This window comes from Sinocyclocheilus grahami, unplaced genomic scaffold, assembly GCF_001515645.1.
Source record: "Sinocyclocheilus grahami isolate Dianchi unplaced genomic scaffold, SAMN03320097.WGS_v1.1 scaffold137.1, whole genome shotgun sequence".
NCBI lineage: Eukaryota > Metazoa > Chordata > Actinopteri > Cypriniformes > Cyprinidae > Sinocyclocheilus > Sinocyclocheilus grahami.
The window spans coordinates 549601-572319 of record NW_015505316.1 but is presented as its reverse complement, the minus strand read 5'-3'; the positions used below and the strand labels follow the sequence as shown (position 1 = coordinate 572319).

Sequence of the window (22719 nt, the reverse complement as noted above, 5' to 3'; positions counted from 1 at the left end):
GGTTCCATCATAAGCCTGCATAAAACAGTATAAAATCTCAAAGACAACATACACGATGACCTGAAGGATATGTGTGTTCCTATGGATTAATTAGAGAAAAGTCCATTTCTACTGTGCATTGTGCCTCTTCCTATGGAACATGCAGTGAGAGGGGGAGGACTTGTAAAATCTATCTGGTGTCAGGGTTGCCATGGTAACCAGGGTCCTGGGCCTCGTTCACAGACAACTTGGCACCCAGTATGTTTATTGGGTGAGGGGTCTGTGAATGTTTGTTAATCTAATGAATAATTGATTTGTTAAATCAAATGAAAAATGGTGTGTCTGATTGGTCCAGACGTTACAAAATATACATCGACAAAAACTATAAGGCTTCTGTCTTTGGATATGCTTAAAAGCTAAATGTTTAGAGGGGGAAACCTAACTAAATGCATTCACTTTGATATGGTCATCTATATCTGTTTAAATATTTGTCCTGAAACATTTCCTACATTTTAAAATTCAAGGATAAAAAGAGATTCCCACAAAGATAAAGTTATAGTCCAAAACCTGCTGGGGGCAATGCTTGACCAGAGCAGTTATAGCTTGCACACATATCCGCTCCAGGGCATCCCAATATGCCGACTCAAAGAGCTCGAAGCCAAATCTGCAACTGGGTCAGGAATTAGATGAAAAAAAAAAAAAGTTTGCATTCCCTTCATTGGACTTTTTCAAGTTTTGTTGGTTTACAGCACAGAATCAGCTGAAATGGCTCAGAAAAACAGATCAAGTTAAAACAATATAATGTAAAAAAAAAAAAAAGAAAAAAAGAAGATCACTAGTGCAGTTTATTAGATTTAGAAGTCACAAATAGTTAAGTGGACATAACTGGTGTGGCTGAGAGGTTCGATTGATTGAAGTACAATGTACTCAATGTTTTACAACACAAATAAGGGGTTAAAGTTCAATAAACAAAAGGTTGGTCACCATACACTAACAAACTTTATGGAAGGGTCTTGGTGGCCACACGTGAGAGAAACCTTTCCACACAGACCAACGGTGCATCTACTGCATACTGACTTGAAATGGGTGAATACTAGTAAGAACTGTAATCAATTTAGTAGAAAGTAATATTCTACTATAACAATATTCTTCATCGTAAGTGGGGGAAAAAAACATTTAAAAACGTCTCTGGTTTCTTTTTATAGCATCCAGTTATAATTTAATACAAAAAGAAAAGCCAACAAGCATCTTTAAAACAGTAAACGTTGACTGGGAGATAAGCAATGATGAACGACAACAAAAGTATGTTTACCGTTACCGACTAACTACTTAATTTGTAATCAGTATCCATTGTTATTGACAACTTAAAAACCTAGGGGATCACCAAGACCACCAAGACAAAGCTATCACATGCCATTACATTAGCATGTGGATTGAGTCCAAAGATCAACAACTTAGCAACTGAGAAGTATCCTACTATGACTATGCCTTTGTCATGCTATGATGAATTTACAGGGTTAATCAATGGCTGTACAAGTTCTAAAAGATCTTTTTGAAGCATCAGCATGCTAAGAGATGTTTAAATGTAATTTATGTGCCAAACAGACAGTCCTGACTCAAACTCAATCTACTGGTTGAGCCAAAGTTGCTGTGTCAGGCTGGTCAAGATGCTTAAACAAATAAAGCATTGACGGATAGTGTCACAGAGCCACAACCTACAAATTATCTACTCGCCTATGCATATTCATTTAGGATAAAGTATGTTAACACTGAAAAATGCACATTTTAAGCAGCACGTAAGCATTTCGTACATATTCTTCAAAAGAAACAAAAATGCAATACTGTCATTTAAGTACTAAAAGCCATGCAAACATGGCTCAACAATAGGGCCTTTCGCACCGCTTTAGTTCCAGAACTAAATGTACAGTACTAAAGTACTGGGATGATTTTGTGCAAACTATTTCCCAGTACCATTTAAAAAGGGTTGCATTCACACTGAGAGTGTGTACTAAGAAGTGACGTAAGCCGGTCGACAGCGTCGTCATTTGTGCGCGGCGTTTAACAACAGAAACAAAGAAGAACAACATTAACAACAGGAGGATGGAGGACGCAGTGATCGAAGCTGTGTTTTTGTTGTGTCTCGCGGGTTTCACAGTGGACATGGAAAGTCGACGTATACGTAAAGTGATTGAAAGAACCGAAAGGAGGACTAAGAATCTCCAACAACAACTGGGAGTGCTACATTTGCTACAAGTGCCTGCACTTCAGCGTCCGTCCATCTAGCGCTGTTCTCCATACTTGCAAAATAAGTTGACACAATGTTTACAGTATGTTTACACTGCGTTTTAAATCATGGCGGGTGAGGGCGTTTTCATACGCGTTTGGTCAATCAATGTCTACTTATGTCACGATTAGTACCAGTTGTGCTGGTTAGACCCTGCTCCGGAGTAGGAGCTAATTTGGTTCTCGAAAAAGGCAGTCCGGTACTAAAATCGCACCCAGTTCCGGCGGTGCGAAAACACCAAAAAGTGGGCAGTTCCACAATTAGTTCTGGTACTATGAAAAGGTTCCCGCGGTGCGAAAGGCCCTAATGATGACCAGTGTGAGGGAGTTTTGGGCCAGTTGACAGGACAGTAATTTGGCCTTTTCCAGTCAGTGCTGCTTTGCCACTAAAAATTTTACATTCGTAGATCTGAAGCCTTGAAACTTAAAAGTTTGATTTTCTGTGATGAAATCTACATTGCTGTTGCAAATTCTGCTGATTTTTCAGAAAGATAATGCTATCTAGCTGGCTAACAGATGAGGTTTTGATGAAATTGCAAAAGTGACTTGTGGTATTCTTGAAACCTGTTTTAATGTGCATCATATCCCATAATTTTCTAGCAAAAGTGTGTTTATAATTTTATAGAATATGTAACTACATTATATCCAGTTTGTTTCAATTATTTTTGTAAAACATAAAAGAAGAAATTTTGAAGAATATGGGCTACAGGTCCCCTATGACTTTCAACGTATGGTAAAAAAAAATGCCAATGGGGACTAGAAACTTTTTGGTTACCAAAACTTTTTTTAAATATATTTTGTGCTCAGAAGAATGGAACAACTTGTTTTTTCTTTTTTTTGGGTGAACTACGCTTTTAACATATAAAGATTTTATTTTAAATGTACTGGCATCGATCTGCTAAAGCAGTGATAGGCAAACCTGGCCCTTCCAGGCCACTTTCCTGCAGAGATTTGATCCAACCCTGATATGACTCACCTGCCTGTAGCCTTCCAGTAGTCTTGAAGGCAATGATTAGCTGGTTCAGGTGTGTTTGATTAGGGTTGGAGCTAACCTCTGAAGTAAAGTGGCCTGGAAGGGCCAAGTTTGCCCACCCCTGTGCTAAAGAGATGCACCAAGATGCTTTATTGCACTTACCTGCCACTGCCGCTGCTGCTGGTGCTGCTGACAGAGTCAGAGCTGGAGGAACGACTGCGGGATCCTGAGCCACAGCGGGAGTGTGCCAGCCGCACTGCTTGACTCGGCAGCCTCTGTGGTGATGGATTGTGTGATTGCGAAGAGTGTGGTGAACGACTGCGACTGTGGTGGTATGTCCCTTCTCCTCGTCTGCCTCTTTCTTCTTTGTATAAATCCCGATGGACCACACTGGCGAGTGTGAAAGCTTCACAGGCACGGGACTCATAGCGAGTCTCTGTAGTCTCAAAGCGAGTAGGGCTCCGGCTTCGTGAGCCATAGTAGACAATGCCTCCCGGTGTCAAGCTGCCACTTCCTACTCCAGCAGCGCTGCTACTGTTTCCACCAGCACTGCTGCTTCCTGCAACACTCCCTGCAACACCTACACTGGCCCCTGATGAGCCGCCTCCAATGCTGCCACTGGCAGAACTGGCACTCCCGCTAGCTCCACTGAGGGCCCGGTCCCTAGAGTCTCTATAATAATCGGTTTCGTAGTGACGTTGGCGATCGAAACTACTGCTGTTGCTGCTGCTACGCTCATGGTGTCCATAGGCACTGTGATCGTAAGACCGCTCTCGACCGTCCGCAGCCCTACATGACAAGGAAAGGGATGGAGGATGGCAAAGAAAAATGGAATGAAATTAATGTTATTTTCATCCCTGACAGGCATACAAGTCAAGTGACATGCATTGAAGATTGATTTAATCAAAACATAAGACTGCAAGTGCATATTGGAAAGATGCTGTCTTGGACTGTCTTTTATTGTAGCATTCAATACAAATACTGATACCAGGTCAGGACAACTTGGACTTTTTTTGTTTGTTTATTCATTTGGGATTTTGCTTTTGCAATTTACTCTTTTTGCATTTGTGAAATCAAACTGAATCCATACTGAAAACAAAGGGGGGAAAAATTATGCATGACAAAAGTCATGCATGCCATGGTCAGTCACATTCTAAGTTACACAGGCTACAGACAAAAAAAATCAGGAGACTCATTTACTTTACAATGGCAATTTACAATTTTTTAGATAACTAAAATGAACTATTTTTTAATGCATAAAACTACTGTTTGATTTGTTGTTGTTGTTGTCTTTCTTAGTGAGAAATTGCAATTACATTACACTTAGAGATGACCAATTAGATAGTTATTTTCTTCTGTATTACCATGAATATAATAAAGCAAATATCTCTTTTAATTAGAAATTCCAGACAACCTACTTCCCTTCTAAGACAGAATGACATAACCGCGTATTACTGCCTCATTTTGTGATTTAATTAACAAAACGGGATGAGGTTTCATGAATACAATTAAGTAATTCTCAAATAATAAAATCAAATCCACAGGTTATAAAAACTCATTATTTTGGAATAAAGGTCTTTTACAATAATACACTCCAACATAATTTGTTCTGGTCAGGCTGTAGAATAATGATTCATGTGGAGAGTGATTCTAAACCATGTTATTTTTTTAAAAAGAGGAACAAAATAAACCCTAACAAAAAGGAATGTGTAAAAGGGACACCATGATACGCTAAGCTCTACCCTAGCTTCACTTTAATAGCCATTTAGAAACACTTGAAGACTTTCAGTTTCAGTAGCCCTTTTCAAACTATTAAAACATAACTGCAATCATTCCACAACCCTTTTATGAGTCAAAACCCTACATATATTTTTAAATCACTGAGGGAAAAAGCAGTAATATTTAAATATTTTAAAAATTATATATTTATACTGATGAGTTCTGCTAATTTTAAATCAGTCAATCTACCTGTCGGTTTTTCCTTATACAAATTATTATACAAATTATCAGATTGCAAATAAAAATTATTTCATTTACTTTTTCAAACTTGAATGGTCTTAAGTGTGCTACAGAAAATATTAATAACCCATAGCCTAACCTATGAGAGGTAGTCTATTAAAATAATATTACCACGGTTAAGAATTGTTCTTAGGCACGACAAGCAGTGTACCTAAAGTCTGTTTAATCTTGCAATAGAGCTACCAACAGTTACATTTATTACTAATAATGATAATCATCAAAATAAACTAATATTTCGCAAAGTTATACAGACCACTGACCATTAATAACTGCATGGTTGCCAAGCAGCATAGCAAATTTACACATTAATATATTAGCTATTTATAACACAAGTCAATTCTGTCATTTCTAATCACTAAAAGGTTGAAACAACACCTGACAAATTCCATTAAAGGGGTCCTATTATGCTTTTTCACTTTTTTAATTTTAGTCCGTGTGTAGTGTGTATGTTTGGGCATAAAAAAGATCTAGAAAGTTACAAATCTCAAAGTCCACTCCAAAGGGAGATTTTTTCAAGAACAACAGCAAACGGCTCGTTTGGACTACAGCGTTTGGTTTACGGGCTTTGTGATATCACAAAGCGGCTCATTAGAATTTTATTACAAATAATTCCCGCCTACAGAAATTTGAATGGTTGGGGGGTGGGGAGGGGCGAGGTCATGGTTAGAATGCTTGGTTGAGTGACTGCATCAGACGAGACGACGAAGAAGAAGAGCTGCTGTGCTGTAGCCTCAAATTTTTGGCATGTCTAGAACAGAGGTTCTCATTTCCAGTCCTCGCATACCCCCGCTCTGTACATTTTGTGTGTTTCTCTTATTGCTTCATACGTTTGTTATATTTGACTGTAAGTGCCCTGCAAAGTGGACATTACCAGATATTCCGCCATGATTCCAGTTTAAAGGGAGCGTATATGTTCCATACAAAGGGCACAGAACTAATTGAGTCGTTTGTGCCAGGTTGGGGAGAAAGGTATTGTAATAATGTAAATTATGTGAAAAATAATGCGTTTTTCGAACCACCAAGCATGAGAGCATGTTCTAGTACACCCCCAAAACAAAATCAAGACTTTGTAACAGAGCATAATAGGACCCCTTTAAAAGCTTGAGATGCAGTTTCTCCAGAATAAGTATTTGTTAGTCTTGACAGTGAATGACAGTGAGCATGTTGCAACAAATCTGACCTATTTAATTTAAATAAATTTGGTTTCCATTAGAAAAAGATGCTTTTGTTTAGTGAAGCCAGCTGTGTAACTTGACTGTGATCAACCTTTCCAGTACATATAGTCCACTCCTGTAATTTGCACAAGAACTGACTGACAAACAGTGGTGACACATTGAATCACAACACTCCACAGCTCATTTGCCATCTCCTCCATTTTCATAGAGCTGTTATGCGTTTGGCTAGCTTTGCTGTATTCTTTAAAGTCATTTGAACCTTTTTGTCTTCATAAGCCTCAAACAATATTCAAATTATTCACGTAGATAAAGCAGAGAGGCAAAAAGCCAGGGAGTGTAACAAAGATTGAGAATCAGGAAAGGGACAGCAAAGTGAGGTAAAAATCTGCAAATGCCAACAAGCTACTAAAAACAGCCTGTTTAACAGCTACATCTGTTAGTGGGAGATGGAAAAAAGACAGGGGATCATACTAGGGGTTAGAGAACAGCTAAAATACACAGGGCAGAACATACCAACCTTTTAAGACAGCGGTAACCCGACCTACAATTCCAAATACAATTTAGGGAGACAGAACTTTGTGAGCAAAAAAGGGGGTTAAAAATGTAGAATGTAAAAATGGTAAGAAAAAAACAACGAAGTAATCCTTATCTTTCAGGATCCAACATAATAGTTCGACCAAAAAGAATCCATGCATCTTAAAAAATAAGTCAATATCAATATGGGAAAAGCGTATGGAGGTAAAGGTCAGGAGGCAGAATGTCCAACTCAGTTCAGTGCAAAAAAAAAATCCCCATCAGATCAAAAACAGGCTGGAGAAAGAAGTCCAAAAATATAAATCCATAATGTTGTTCTTCATACAGCATTACTTGTGTTCTTTATTTTCATTAGTCCTTTGAAGCGAAATGTCTCTGTAGATTTTGAAAAAATGTATTTTCTGCATGATGCCTCTGTCCTTTTAAATCCCTCTTCAGTGCATTAAAAAAAACAGATTCAGTTATTTGGAATCTTATCTCACCACCTCCTTACAGCTGAAAAAGTTATTTTCTCTGATATCCCAATAGAACAAGGTACCAATGTTCTAATCACTGTGAATGGTAATAATCCAAGTTAACCTGAAAACATGGGCATTCGATCAATGTTTAACAAATCCCAGTGGAATCTTCATTGACGCTTGGAAAAATTGATAATCCATTGGCAATGGAATAGTCCATTAGGAGAAACCGACTTTCTTATTAATTGTAGTGTATCCATAGTCTGCTGTAGTCCCAAATCCGTTATGGGGTTTTGTAATCCAGTGGCATATTTCACATCCAAACTGAGATGTCTTTAGCCCCACAATAGCCATACCTCCATGCTTTACTGTGTGGATCCAAAAATCAGTTCTTTCTTCAGTATATTAGACCAAATGCTACTTAAAATATATTTTTTTTCTTTGGCATTTAGGAAAAAAAAGAAAAAATGAACTTAAATGGTCTAGAAATAAGGATAAATAAAAAGATTTGCTCACTGCGTTTCTGTCACATTCTACCATGTTGATCAATGGCAGAAGTCTCCCATGTAATTAAAAGGCAAACCCTAACACCACAAATAATCCCGAAAAAAAGAGAAAAGAAACCGTAGTGATAGAATATCCTTTGTCATTGGGTAGTATTAATCCACTGTGATTAAGAATCCAGAGAATACCATCCACAGCGTTCCAGATCATGGAATGGAAAGAACTGATTCCTAAACCACCCATTTCAATAATCCAATTACCAATCAATGAGTCTTAATTGATCAACACCGTAATCGTGTTACAATAACAGAGCAAAAACACATGATGTAACCCATTAATCCACCTTGGGCGGTACAGTACTCCAGAATAGGGCAATTCCAGGTAAGGCCGCGGTCACGGATTCGCTCTAGCTTCCAGAAATCCCGGAATATTTTGATATCCGAAACATGCCCTGGATTCTCTTCGCAGTGATATCCAACTCTGAGAGAATCCCCATGAAGAGGCACGCTAATCTCTACATAATGATAATGAATTTCGGTGCATGTTCTCCATGCTTTGACAAACTTCAAAACTGGTTTGCTTTACACGGTGAGCGATGACAGACCTCAACCATCAAAGTGCGATACCCAAATTAATACACTCCAGTGTGTTCTCTTAATTTCCCTCATGTCACCCGCCCCAAAACAATAAATTAGCCCAATTAATGACGGAAATAACTGGGAGGGAGAGATGAGTTACAAGAAACGAATGGTCCCCCTGCCTTCAGAAAAACTATGTCCACTTACCCGTCTAGTCTGCGTTCAAAGCGTCCCTCTCTGCTGTGGAGTGACACAGGGGGCCCATACACAGGGCCCCCCGCCCCCCTTGTGAACCCTGAAACATCCCGCCCACGAGTGGCTATGGACAGGCTATCATCCAGGCCTCGAGCTGCACTGGGAATAGTTCCTGGCTCATTGTAATCAGTGCGTAGGTCCCTGTCTCCCATCTTGTTGATAGAATTATGAGCTTTCTGAGCACTCTTAATGTCCACAAAATCCACAAAAGCTGCCACTCCACCCTCTGATCCACGTTTTGGGAGCACCTTGACACTCTCCACACGTCCATACCTAAAAAAAGCAAAAAAATAGCAGAAAAGGTATTTAATTGTAGCCAACACAAATGCATTGCATGATACTTGCAATCAATTATGCTGATATGAATAACCATCATACATACTGCCAATCCGCAAAGGGCAGATTAGATGGTGAAAAAGCTGAAAACAAACCTGCATGCCAGTCATTTGTGCAATATGTAAATAAGACTATTCAAATAAAAACAGCCTGCCTTATGTATCATCACACAAAAATGTACCACTGTATGAGTAGCATCAACCACATGCCAGTAATATCTCCTTTCATTTGAATACATCCAATAATTATGACAGGCAAACAAATATCAGATTTTGATGGCCTGTTTCTGGTGCACCACAGAATTGCAAAATAGCATCTTGCTGCACAATATGTATATGTGAATGCCAGAATTCAGTCAAATGTCATATTTCCGTCAAATCATTCAGGCTTGAAACGTCCTTGTGATGTTTTGATCTGCTCTATTGACCTCTTCTCGACATTTTTACTGTACAATTCTTGAAATATGGTGCTCGTATGAGCCTCATGTAAATATACTATAAAGTTACATTAATTTGCTGTCAATCATCAAACAAATGAACAAAACATACAGATGCCAGGTGTACATGGAGGTTAAAACAACACTTGGTAAGCAAAATATGAAAGTGTGTAATAAGCAATAGGCATTCAAATGGGTGCTCTAGGTGAGCAGCTGTCTGATACACCAGCTCTCACACTCACTACACAATCTCCGTCGCCATTTTACAAACCTATTCACACTGCTTATTCATTCTCGCGTCCCCCATCTTCAATAAGTAGGCTACCTCTGCCGCACTGACCTGAGCTTTGACAGACACTGTACACAAATCACTTCGGGCTACATAAATGTGTTCCATTTATTTATATAAATGTATATATCTGTATTTATTTTTCTGTATACAACAGAAAACTATTTCTCCTCTAATATTCCGTCACAATTGAGCATGACCGTGTTTTAATTTAGTTCCCATTCAAGGGGCGACCGTTATTACCACAATTCAAATCTAAATAGACAAGCATGTGAACAAAAGCCTGCCGTTGAGACAACAAAGCGGTTGGTCTAAAAATGAATAAATTATTTACACAAATCTTATATGTAGGTTCTCTCGTACATAAATGTGTTCCATTTATTTATATAAATGTATATATCTGTATTTATTTTTCTGTATACAACAGAAAACTATTTCTCCTTTAATATTCCGTCACAATTGAGCATGAGCGTGTTTTAATTTAGTTCCCATTCAAGGGGCGACCGTTATTACCACAATTCAAATCTAAATAGACAAGCATGTGAACAAAAGCCTGCCGTTGAGACAACAAAGCGGTTGGTCTAAAAATGAATAAATTATTTACACAAATCTTATATGTAGGTTCTCTCGTACTAGTGCCTAACGTTACCTCCTTGTGTGCTCGACTCGCAAAGTAATATCTTGCTATGTATTGTTATGATGTTCAGCCTAAACATCTCCAGCACAATACAGGCTATACAACCAAACAAAAACAACATTATGAGGAGTTCGATCACACCTACATTTTTCAAAGACTAACGTACGTCTGTGTGTTTTGATTGTATTTTTGTACAAATATGTGACTTGACAGACTATATTCATACGTGTAGGTAATGAATGTGGTCAATAAAGTTGTTATACAGCCTTTAGTCAAGTCAATTCTATATGTAAAGTGCTTTTTACACTAACTTACATTGTTTTAAGGGGATTTACAGAAAAACACGACGTTAATGTTTATAATACCTTCGTCGCATAACGCTGGGCGATAATATGGTAAACGTTAACATTTTGCGACGATACTTGCGATGTATCGTTAGTTTCGCTTTACGTGACTATACTGTATGTATGCAGATAAAGCTGGGTATATTTAGTTATCCAACCTTTTATAGAGATGTATGCGATAATAATTCATGTTTTGGGAAGATATAAACAATCAAGCAACCGACTTTAAAGTCAGATGTATTGGTGTAACACACGATATTGCGATGTCACTACTGAGGGAACGATCTCGCCACGCTGTTTCAGATAAAAAACGATTCGCACCATTTAGTTCCAACAAACCGTGTTATTCTGCTTTAGTTACGCCTTCCACTCAACGCCAGGATGTAACTTGTAACAACGATATACTACCTCGCATTACCTGAATCCATACAGGTGAGAAATGGACATTAAACCCCTCGGGTATGTGGGAGGTTTTGACCGCTAGATGCTTTTTAACACTGAATATCATGCCTTGCTGCTATACTAAACAAAACAGCCCATGTATGCGAGTATATTCACCTCACAGCCATACACAAACTTCTGGCTGACAACTTAACGTAAACGTCCTATTGGTGCGGTAATAGGAACTGTCGCCACATGTTCATAGACTGACAGAAATTATAATTTGCAGGTTGGTCCTGAACATTTTCAAACACAAACTCATCTTGAAAGTATCCCCACACTGCTATTGTTTGACTTCTCCTAGATGCAGCCACTGACGGTCAGCGCTCGCCTGACATTCATGACATCTGAGCCGAGCTCAAAACAACACCCTTTAATGCTTTTAGAAGTAACGTTACAGACAGCATTTAGCCAATTCAGCTCGCTCGCAGTATTTTTTCAACCACCATGCAACAAACGTTACCTTTCAATAGTGCTACTGACATCTGGGTTGCAAATTAACGCAAGTTGAAGCCAGCAGTAATACAACCAACGGTTACAAGTAACGCGCTTGGATGAGCCCCTCCGTGCTAATTAGCAACCTAGCGACGACTGCGACTCTCGAAAGCTAATCACTAGCCAGCGTAACGTACGTTAAGTGAGCCAAAACAAGCCAACTCCATAGCAGCGTTGCTGCGAAAGTTGTGGCACACGTTTAAGGTGTTTAACTCCGCACCGGTGCGCTGCTATTGTTTCCCCCCAAAACACTTGAAGGAAGCACATTGCTGGATGTTGTCTCGCTCTCAAGCAAATCGTCACTTACCGTTTGAAGTGCTCGATAATTTTTTCCTCTCGAACATTTTCTGGTAAATTCCCCACCCATAAATGTCTGGTTTCCCGGACCATACTGCGTTTTGGTGTCCCCCGATCATACAGAAGATCTTACTGAGTTAAATCCGGCTGAATGTGTGTTACGGTGGGCGAGCAGTTCCTCTGACTCGACACTACGACTGGACCCGCTTGCACTTGAAAGCTGTGTTGACTACGAGAGCCTCAACCTCGCTGTCGAGGAGCGCGCTCCGGTTCATGACGAGATCGCGCATATGCAATGAGCACTCGGAATACCACATGGACCAAATAATCGGACATGGCATAGTTTACTGTAAATCACCTTTAAGTGTTAAAATGTGCATATACGTTGGATTCATGCCCCGGCTTAGATTGCAAGGTAAAAGTCAGACTAGGTTGCCTTGCTTTAATATGGCATTTGGCATGCTGTTTGTAGAACAGGACTTTAAAAATGCAAGTTAATCATAATCTTGGGGTGTAAATTGTGAGACGTGTGGTTTACCGCAAACTCTTTATTCATGAGTCAGTGGCAGGACGGTGTTATTAGCTTCAGTGCTGCTGCTTTGTATACCCTATGGAGCTTTTTTTGATTTTTTTTCTTTTTACTTGAATATCGAACACTTGAAATTGAACACAACTTAATTTTTTTATTGCAGTTTTATATACATGTTTTATATACATGTATTTTCAAACAGCGATTTTTTTTTTGTTCTGAATTATTTGACTGCAAATATCCAGTTTTTTTAAATACAACTTCAAGTTTTCAAGATGAAGAGGAAATTCGGAACATCAAATTCAATATGCAGAAATTCAGATCGTACAGAAAGTAGGAAAGAGGTAATCCACAGGGAAGAGTAGATGATCTCCGAAAAGTCCAATGAAGCATTTTGGCCAATTAGTAGTTTTCTGTCGTTCAGATCAGGTTGATCTAACTCAGGGGTGCCCAAACTCGGTCCTGGAGGGCCGGTGTCCTGCAGAGTTTAGATCCAACCCCAATCAGACATGCCTGAAACAGCTAATCAAGCTCTTACTAGGCATACTAGAATCCTCCAGGCAGGTGTGTTGAGGCAGGTTGGAGCTAAACTCTGCAGGACATCGGCCCTCCAGGACCGAGTTTGGGCACCTCTGATCTAACTGATCATGAATCGCCCAGAGGTATCCTAAGTTATTCTTAAACATTTATGGTTTATATTTAGGCCTATATGGTTAGCGTTCTCAGCATGTGAAACGTTTATCTAAGAGGTCTCTTGTGTTTGTTTTAAAGTTTAAACTTTGGTTTAAAGTTTAAAGTTTAAAGTTTGGTGTGGAAGTGATTAGCATGCCACCGTGTCTACACAGGACACGAGCGAAAGCAAAAAAGAGGTAGAGCCCATTAATTATAATCAGTGATATTTTCTACACTGGATGCGGCGCAGCGCAACACCATGTCTATAGGGATGCGACTACTTGAAACGACAAAGCGGCTGTTGCAAAGAGCTTGGACTACATCAGAAATAGAACGGGGAATCCGTTTGCTTTTGGGAATTTCACATTCAGTGTAGTCAGTATTGATTACAATAAGGTTCTGCCGTCTTTTGTCGCAACACGTCTCACTGCTCGTGTCCGGTCTAGACACAGTGGTTGTGAGAATAGTTTCATTTTTCATTTGTATTTTGGTGTGATTAGTTATTCTGCATGGATCCGTGTATGCATTCATTTGGCGTCTCCCTGTGGTCTTGTTTGGTATGGCAGGTTGACTTGTGCTTATTTGTTAAAGTTACTGTATAATTGAGGTTTACGTACTTTTAAGTTGTAAAGAATATCTGAAGTGAAATTTTTGCAAGGTATGTATTGACTTGGAGAGGAGGGGGGCCTTAGAGTAAAAAAGGTTGAGAACCACTGGCTTAGACAAATATCACATGCTGAGAACGCTAACCTAACATATAAGTAGGCTGTTTAAACCATAAATGTTTAAGAATGATTTAGGATACCTCTGGGCGATTCATGATCAGTTAGATCAACCTGATCTGAACTCCAGAAAACTACTAATTGGCCAAAATGCTTCATTTGACTTTTTTTCGGAGATCATCTACTCTTCCCTGTGGATTACCTCTTACCTACTTTCTGTAGCCTACTATCTGAATTTCTGCATATTGAATTTGATGTTCCGAATTTCCTCTTGAAAACTTGAAGTTGTATTTTTAAAAACTAGATATGTGCAGTCAAAGAATGCAGAACAAAAAAAATCACTGTTTGAAAATAGCCTACATGTCTATAAAACTCTGCTATAAAAAAATTCAGTCGTGTTAAATTTCAAGTGTTCAATATTCAAGTAAACAAAGACTAATTCAGAACTGTGTTAAATGCCACATAATATTCAGTTTTGATAAATGCCACTTGTCAGTAATTCAAATGTATACAATACAAATTCAAATAGTTTTGTCATATTATAAGCTCCATAGGTATACGTTTGCACATCCATTTGTTTCCCAAAATCCAAGTGGGAACAGTCTGATTTATAAACGACTCACAAGTCAAAACAAAAGACATAACGAGATCCTCTGTACTCCGGGGAACTAGTTCATTTAGCGCAGGTATAATTTAGTCAACTCTCTAGCTAATAGTTCCGTCTGTATTTGTGGGAGATTAGTAGCCTAGTCGGATATCTCCCAGTCTTAACTACAACAACAAGAACGATGTCTTTAACATGATTAGTTAATTGAAAAGACAAGCGTCGCGTAAGCTTAATAATTAACGACAGTACAGCCTGTTAACAATTAGGATAAACTGTCCAAAATGTAAATGAAGGCGATGATTAATCACTAGTTTATTGTGGCAATCAAATGCTGTCTTGAAGAAACACCCAAGGTAATGCCCAATCATGTAACATTTCCTTATTAAAACAAACATTTGTCTGTTTTCCAACTATGCACGAGGCGTATGGTTTGGTTCTCGCATGCGCCACAATGCGGCAAAACAGGGACCGCAATGGATGAATCGCGCGTGCGCTTTTCACGCCCACATAGAGTTTTGACAAAGAGCGATCACAAACCCTCCCGAGTGGTAGAAAATTCTGGAACTTGTACCGAGGTGGAGCAGTTTCTCAGGCTGGATCTTGAGCAAGCCACATAATCTTCAGATTCAGTCTTGAGGTTTTACTGGAATTGCATGGACTTTCGGGATCTGCCTAAATCCTTAATATTTATGGAATAGAACTAATAAAATGTAATTCTTTGACCGTTCTTTTGGGATTGTGTTTGGGATTGGTTGCACGTTGGATGTACAAAAACGCAATTTAGTCCTAAACAATGTTGTATGTTATACAATAAATGAATCCCCGGGATACTTGGACAACAATGTTCTTTTTTCTTGCTCCAAACACAAGACGGTGTGGCAAACTTCTAAGGACCTGAAGACATTTATTGCTTTACTAAATTGATATGAATAATTGTAATGTATTTATTCGACAGAGGAAACGACGGGATTGTAAACAAAAAAGTGACAGAATGTGGAATGCGTTTGAGAGAAATGTTTTGTCCTTGTGTGTTTGAGCGCTTTTAAACGTCCTGGAACAGTCTCGCCGTGATGAATTAAACGCGTACAGACTGCATACCAGAGCGATTTACGCGTCACGAACAGATCACACACTCGATGTTCTTAACTGTTCTGTTGTTCATTTTTGTCCGTTTTCAAAATAATGTTCTTTGAAATATGACGCCATTTTGAGAATAACCTAGTGTAGGCAAAACCCAGCACAACAAAAGAAATGACAGCCCCGCGGCCATTTTGTTTCCAGTGGAGCTATTTTGGGTTCAAGTTCAGTTTAATTACTTTAGCGCTTGGCTGCTTCCAAGGAATTGGCGGAACTAAATTGTTACAGGGCTCAAAAATGTTAAAAGATTAGACGCAATTCTGTAGTGAGTGTAAATGCTACTTTTACCTGTTTTTGTTGTGTTCGTTGTGTTTATTATAATGCCTGCGTGGGTGACCCTGGCCAAATTTGTTGGTTGTTCCTATCCAAGTCATAGATAGTCAAAATTAATATTGCTTGAGATCTCTCTCTCTCTCTCTCTCTCTCTCTCTCTATATATATAGGTGTAGAGGAAATGTAATGCACCATATTCATACAGATCATACATTGAATGGCTATATTTATTATGGAAGGTATTCTTTTTCATGCAGTACTAAATCGGCTTGAAATATTTAGGAATTGAAAGGCACGTATCGCTTAAATACTTAAATGTACTTTTTTTTCAGACAAACCACAGACCCTCATGGGATTGTGTCTAACACCTATATTTTGCAGAGGTGTGTGTGTGTGTATATATATGTGTCAAGTTTGTTTTCATCCAAGCCTAGTCCAGTTTCCTTTCGAAATTCCTTAGTTCTCCCCGACTTCCAGGTCTTTTTAATGGGCCTTTAGGCACGTAGGTGACATGCTGTGAAAATACAGTATGTTATTACATACTTATCTACATACTTATCATACTTACAATCTTATCTACTGAATGCCTTGGGGATCAGATGAAGAGATAAGCAAATGCAATTTTTAAAAGGTTACGAAGAACCCAGATTCCACAAGCACCCACAAGCCCTGTGATTAACATAAAACACAAAATTATATATATATATATATATATATATAATTTCACAATGCAGGGCAAGATTATACCAAAAGATCAATCTATATTTATAATAAATAATCTATTGTTATCAAAGTAAATTAACTCCTTTATTAATGAACATTTGTGACAGAATTTTCATTTCATGACTCACCTTGTAAAACACTATGTAAAGGAATAGCACTTGGTGTTAGCCAAGTAGGAACACTTGGCAGAAACCGGGAAATGAAGGACAACATGCCTATGTAAGTGAGAAATTGTTTAATGTGCCAATGATTTGTTTACATAGATACTAGTCAAACTGGCCACACACACACACAAAAAACTAAATCTTAACTAATCAAAATCATCAATATTACTGACCTTATTTTGTTATTTTCAGTTGCGTTGTTTGCGAACCTCACTCTCATATAACCTTTATGAAGTGCAGATATAAGCATTGGATGTTTGGGAGCACAGTCTCAAAGGTCACTTAGGCCTTGATCAGTTTTTACAACTGTATGATTTGTTTCTCTACAGCCACAAAGTTTTAATCTATTAATGTATTCCCATAATTATTTCTGAGGCCTGTTCCTGATTTAAAATTGTAAAAATATGAAATAAAAAAACAACAACATTACATTTCTGCCCTCTGCTTAAGATTAATTTCATTTCCGTTAACTGATATCATGTGTACTTTCCAGAGATTTTATGAGGGGACTTGAACTTTACACTCCATTCAAGAGCTTTGAACAGTCAACAATTACCACCCATCCAGAGTAGAACATTAATATTACATTTTGTTGCCCAGCAATGTACAATGTACTTTATGAGGCAAAATAGAAACATATATGGGATTACATAGTTAATAATAATAACTTTAGGAAATTGTAATGGTTTTTTTTTTTGGACTAGAAAACAGACACACTCCATTTCAGTCTTTCATATTGTGAACCGTATTGGAATAGGACAATCAGACATTATTTTACGATAGTGTTCCTCAAATGCAGCATCCTCTTCTGCACTAAAGTGATTCTTCCAGTCACCAACCTCACCTATAAAACAAAATAAATATAAATTCTGAAAAAGAATAGAACAAATCCAATTTAAATGGTTCATTACAATAATAGTTTCTAAAATAAATAAATAAATAAAAATCACCTTTTCTCATGAACTCTGAGGCTGCGCGATCAAAGATTGTATCTGGGATAGTTGAGTAGTTTGCCATGGGGTTTTCTCGCATAACTGAAAACGCTGTCATTTGCACAATATGCTCTATTGTACTTTTTGACAACTGCCGTTCGAGGAATTGAGCAATGCGGGTTACTTCACGAACAGGGTCCTGAAATAAAGTATACAAATTACTCAAATACTCATACTTAGTCTCAAATACTCAAGACTTTTCATAGGCTCAAAAAGTTAAAGGTAAGAGCTCACCCAAAAATTTTAATTTGCTGAAAACTGACTCTATTCAAGATGTAGATCAAATAAAATTTTGCATTATATCACTTATCCCTTATGAATCATAATGGGAATCTAAACAGCTGATAAAAGCAATACAATAATCCATAAGTAATCCACATGACTCCAGTCCATCAATTAACATCTTGTGAAGTGAAAAGCTCTATGTTTTTAAGAAACAAAGCCATCAAGCCATTTTACCTTTAAACAGTTGCTTCTGGCCAAAATATGAATCCATAATAATAACACCTCCTGTGAAAAAGTCCATCCCCTGTTGTTCTCTCATATTAAAATCCACTAACATATTTGTTAGTTTTGGACAGTTTTCGTTTGTTTGATCTGTGCATATTTCTCTCCTAATTCAGACAAGATTACTTTTTAACTGGACTGGAGAGAGCAATATTATGGATAGAGGATTTTCTCTATTTTAGACGGAAGCAATGGTTTGAAGTTAAAAATGTCTTGATGGATTTGTTTTTACAGACATGCAGCTTGTGGATTACTTGCACTACTTGTTGATTTTTGTGATGTTTTTATCAGCTGTTTGGACTCCTGTTTCATTTCTCCAAATCTGCTCAGATGAAGAAACAATCTACATCTTGAACTGACTGAGAGTGAGTATATTATCAGCAAAATTAATTTTTTGCCTGAACTACTTTGTTAATAAGAAAAACCATGTAATATAAATATGTTTTGCAGAAAGCTGATTGACCTCTTTCATGTCTTCATATAATATGTAAAGGATTTTCTTGTTATGCCTTTCCCTCCAGTATCCTTTAACATGGTCATACCAGGATCCCCAACCCACTGAAAAAAATTCAGTCATTAGGAGTTCATTTAAGATATCATAATTAAGCGTATTCACATTTTACACAAAACAAGGCCATTGCTATAGTGAACAGTCGCAGCATTCATGACTCACATTGCCCTTTCATGAACTTCTCCAGATATTGTGGCCAAGGGCCAGGCTCTGGCTGGTAAAGATGCATGCGGTCAAAGTGATAATATGAAACCACAGTGTCTTTTGGATTACGGGCCATATAAATAACCTATGGAAAAATGAAGGTGGGTGTAGCATTCACATAATATTGTATTTTTCAATACAGCCCATGAAATCTAACCTTCTAACCTTGCAACCAGCATCCCAGAAAGAACGAGGCACAAGCTGGATGGGAAGATGAGTTTTTATAACACGAGGGGGATCCATAACCTCCAGCTTAGTTATACCTATAACATTAGAGTTTAAATGTTTTTTTTATGCATAGGATATACCTTGCATGAAAATATATATGTTTAAAGTTGCTAAACAGTGTTTGGTTCTATAAAACATACCAGAACTTGAACCATCAGGAGCAGTCATCTCTAAGAATGGCATGCGCACCTGAGTGGGCGCCCGCTTGCACTTTTCAACATCTCCTTCATTCAGGATGCTATCCACTACTTCCTGTGTCCACGTAGTTCCTTTTACAGACAAGATGATTTCATTATTCAAATTACATTGTGTTGTTTTCATCATGTTGTTTTCAGTCTTTTGTACTCTACCTGCTTTAGGATACGTGGTAATGAGTAAATCCTCATTTGACGCCTGGAATTTCTCCACTCTTGCCCAGTACTTCACCACCCGCTCTAGTACTGGGACACCCTGAATTTGACTCAGCCTTTCGCGTGTTGTCCCATCCATATTTTCCTTCAAATTAGCTGTGATTAAGCATATAACCATTTTAATAACTGTTCACCAAAATGTTTTTATGTAAGACTTTTTCTGTGTCTAATCGTTTAATCTCTCGTACGTTTATTATCATGTATGGCCTAATTGAGTTAATGTTGCTATATATTAAGCGATTTAGTAGTAGACTACAAAACGAAACAATTAAGCTGTTTTTAGGAGAAAATAAGCCGTTTTTTATACCTTGGGAACCTTGGACTGAAGCAGACGGTGACTGTAATGTGCGTTTTGCTGTTGCACAACTGCTCAGTAAGTTACTGGTTTGTACACATTCTGATTTGTAACGAAATGCGCAGTAGCAGACTGCGCACTTTTCTGTGTGACTTACTTTATATGAAACTCTTTCCTATCATAAGCTGTAATTATTATGTAAGATGCTAAAACTAAAGTTACCTTATAAAAATAGCATTTACTTGTAATACCTATAAAACAATGCATATCCTTCTTCTGCAGTGCTTAATAAAGTGTGTCAACTGGATTTATAAGCTAATAACCAAAAAAGACGCAATTTGTACTTATTCATTCTAACCAGCGTATACTTATTCAATATCCTGGTAAGATACCAAAGATGGCTCCCGAATGGACTGAGACCTGTTGGATGTCGTATAGAAGGGACTGTGTCTTTTTGATATGTGTAGAATTTTATGAGTTGACTTTATGCGGAAATACGATTTCAAAGAAGCGGAAAATCGAGGTGGGATAGTCTCCATTCAGATAGTCAACAGGCGGTTTTCACAAGTTTTCAAATTGTCTTGGGTTCTGTTGTAAATGATACCGTGGGGACAATGTATTTGAAATTCCACATATCTTTATTTGGTAAAGTATTTGTAGTGATTTAGATGAAAAATGGAAGGTTTATCTCAAAAAGTTCGGATCTTGTAACTTTCGGATAGTTATAACTTACAGATGTGTGGATCTTGTGAGCGATACTATTGTTTTGTAGATGCATTTAAAATAATTGTTCACTCAACAATTGAAATAAGAAGAAAAAGCTGTCGTTTACTCGCATTACTGACCTTTTTCGTCGTCGAAATGGATGATGTGAGGCAAAATGCAGTCTCAGTCTCTCCATTCACTTTCATTGTTTTTTTTCCAGTAGAACGAGAGTAAATCGTTACTGTGATTGTCATTCTGCCTGACATTTCCGGTTGTTTTCCATAGAAGAACGTAATTCATAGTTTCACAACAAAATAAGAATGAGTAAATTACAGAATTTAGATTTTTGGTGAGATGTTCCTTTAAATATGCCCTTGACAGGAAAAAAAGTTTCTTTACTCTCATTTAGTGCCATATATGTATATATATATATAGAGAGAGAGAGAGAGAGAGAGAGAGAGAGAAAGTGCGTGCAATATGGTATCATGTATCATGGCTGCTCTTTTAAAACGTGAGACTTTTTAAAGATTTAGGTCTGTATTTGTCTGGCAGCAACGTCAACACCCCAGCCATTAGGTTCTGTAAACACATCTTTCCCTCAAATCTCTGTTTAGAAAAGCCTTATGTTGTCTACCTACTCAAGCAGCACTCTGTAATTTGGCCCTGTCATTAATTTAGCATCTGCACTAAAGATATATAAATAACTTTGTGAAATTGAAAACTTGCTGCTGGTTCAGAGGCCCCTCCTTGAAGTGGCCTGTCTGTACTGTTTTATAACATTACTTTATGCTATATTCTTCCAGATGAAGTGTTCATTTTTTTTGTGTTTGATTTAGGAAATGGAAAGAAGACTAGAAGAAAAGCTTCGAATCAGTCAGAAAGAAAGGTATGTCTGGTCATCCTTGAGCCCATATTTTGCTCAGTGTAGCTTGTTTTACTCTAATCACTTTTTGATGCTCTTCCAGACTTTCAAGTGGCAGTTCGAGCCGTTCTCCGATGAGGACAGCGATCGTAATCCAGGATGACTCCCTCCCCGCTGCACCCCCACCTCAGATTCGTATTTTAAAGCGACCCTCCAGTAATGGATCTTTAGGATCATCTGTGACACAGACTCGACCCTCCCCACAAGTAAAATCCTTAGCTCAGCGAGAGGCAGAATACGCAGAGGCCAGGAAGAGAATCCTTGGCAGTGCTACTCCTGATGACACACCACAGGAGAGACCCAATTCAGACCGGTAAAATACTGACACGCTCAATAGAGCGAAACTCTCATGGTTCTGGAAGCTAAAACTGATTTTTTTAATGATAATGCATAAACTTTTCCACACATTCCCACCATGAGCTCTGAGACTGAGCTATATAATCTTCTGTAGAAGGCCACAAATGAGCATCACAATAGCCGAGTCAACAACTTCGATTTATATTGTTGATTATGGGAAGATCCTTGATATAATGTGTTTATTACTTTTATAGCATACTACTATTAAATTGATCAAAAGTGACAGTAAAGATTTTTAAATGTATCAAAAGATTTCTATTTCAAATCAATGCTATTCTTTTGAACTTTCTATTCATCAAAGATGAAAAAAAAATGTATGACAGTTTCCAGAAAAATATTAAGCAGCACAACTGTTTTCAACAATAAGAATAAGAAGAAATGTTTCTTAAGCACCTAATCAGCATATTACAATGATTTCTGAAGGATAATGTGAGACTGGAGCAATGGCTGCTAAAAATGTAGCTCTGCCATCACAGTAATGAATTAACATTTAAAATATACTAAAATTTAATATTTCATTATTACAATATTACAACAATATTACTGTCTTTACTGTATTTGATCAAATAAATGCAGCCTTGGTGAACACGATTTCTTTTAAGAACATTTTAAAATCTTACTGACCCAAACTTTTGAACGGTAGTGTGTGTGTGTGTGTGTGTGTGTGTGTGTGTGTATATATATACAGTGGGTACGGAAAGTATTCAGACCCCCTTAACTTTTTCACT

General features: G+C 37.9%; 3 protein-coding genes across 5 annotated transcripts in view; 1 reads left to right on the top strand and 2 right to left on the bottom strand.

Annotated features, from left to right (window-relative positions):
- LOC107591084 (msx2-interacting protein-like) overlaps positions 1–12265 on the bottom strand; it is a 37871-nt gene extending 25606 nt beyond the window's left edge. The window contains exons 1-3 of the mRNA XM_016280092.1: positions 12044–12265; positions 8711–9031; positions 3398–4024 (exon numbers count right to left, since the gene is read on the bottom strand). Of these exons, the coding sequence (XP_016135578.1) occupies positions 3398–4024; positions 8711–9031; positions 12044–12126 (1031 nt within the window). The 5' untranslated portion in view covers positions 12127–12265. The remainder of the gene's footprint in view (positions 1–3397; positions 4025–8710; positions 9032–12043) is intronic.
- Positions 12266–16597: 4332 nt separating this feature from the next.
- Positions 16598–20093, bottom strand: LOC107591081 (sulfotransferase family cytosolic 1B member 1-like). 2 transcript variants are annotated; one of them, XR_001609854.1, is made up of 10 exons: positions 20020–20093; positions 19653–19808; positions 19443–19571; positions 19240–19337; positions 19033–19159; positions 18823–18917; positions 17811–17991; positions 17034–17704; positions 16825–16911; positions 16598–16642 (listed from the first exon to the last, which is right to left on the bottom strand). XR_001609854.1 is itself a non-coding variant. In XM_016280089.1 (8 exons), exons 2-8 carry the CDS (start codon positions 19789–19791, stop codon positions 17592–17594), a joined length of 882 nt encoding a protein of 293 aa, XP_016135575.1. In that variant the 5' UTR covers positions 19792–19808; positions 20020–20093; the 3' UTR covers positions 16919–17591. The 2 variants fall into 2 exon arrangements, 1 of the variants encoding a protein (XP_016135575.1); XM_016280089.1 differs by lacking the exons at positions 16598–16642; positions 16825–16911 and having other exon boundaries at positions 16919–17704.
- The window catches only part of LOC107591082 (SUZ domain-containing protein 1-like), a 6799-nt gene continuing 3232 nt past the window's right edge, over positions 19153–22719 (top strand). Inside the window, exons 1-3 of one of the 2 annotated variants that reach the window (XM_016280091.1) lie at positions 19153–19175; positions 21549–21598; positions 21678–21947. In XM_016280091.1, the coding sequence (XP_016135577.1) occupies positions 19170–19175; positions 21549–21598; positions 21678–21947 (326 nt within the window). In that variant the 5' untranslated portion in view covers positions 19153–19169. Of the gene's footprint in view, positions 19176–20417; positions 20531–21548; positions 21599–21677; positions 21948–22719 lie in introns of those variants that run through there. The other variant, XM_016280090.1, reaches the window with a different exon arrangement.

What these genes read in the sequence shown, in the direction of transcription:
- LOC107591081 (XM_016280089.1), bottom strand. Translation starts at nt 19,791, where the DNA reads ATGGATGGGACAACACGCGAAAGGCTGAGTCAAATTCAGGGTGTCCCA. An exon ending in TCCTGATGGTTCAAGTTCTG is followed by an intron (nt 19,338 to 19,442) that starts GTATGTTTTATA and finishes CTAATGTTATAG; the next exon opens with GTATAACTAAGCTGGAGGTT. An exon ending in TATATGAAGACATGAAAGAG is followed by an intron (nt 17,992 to 18,822) that starts GTCAATCAGCTT and finishes ACTTTATTTCAG; the next exon opens with GACCCTGTTCGTGAAGTAAC.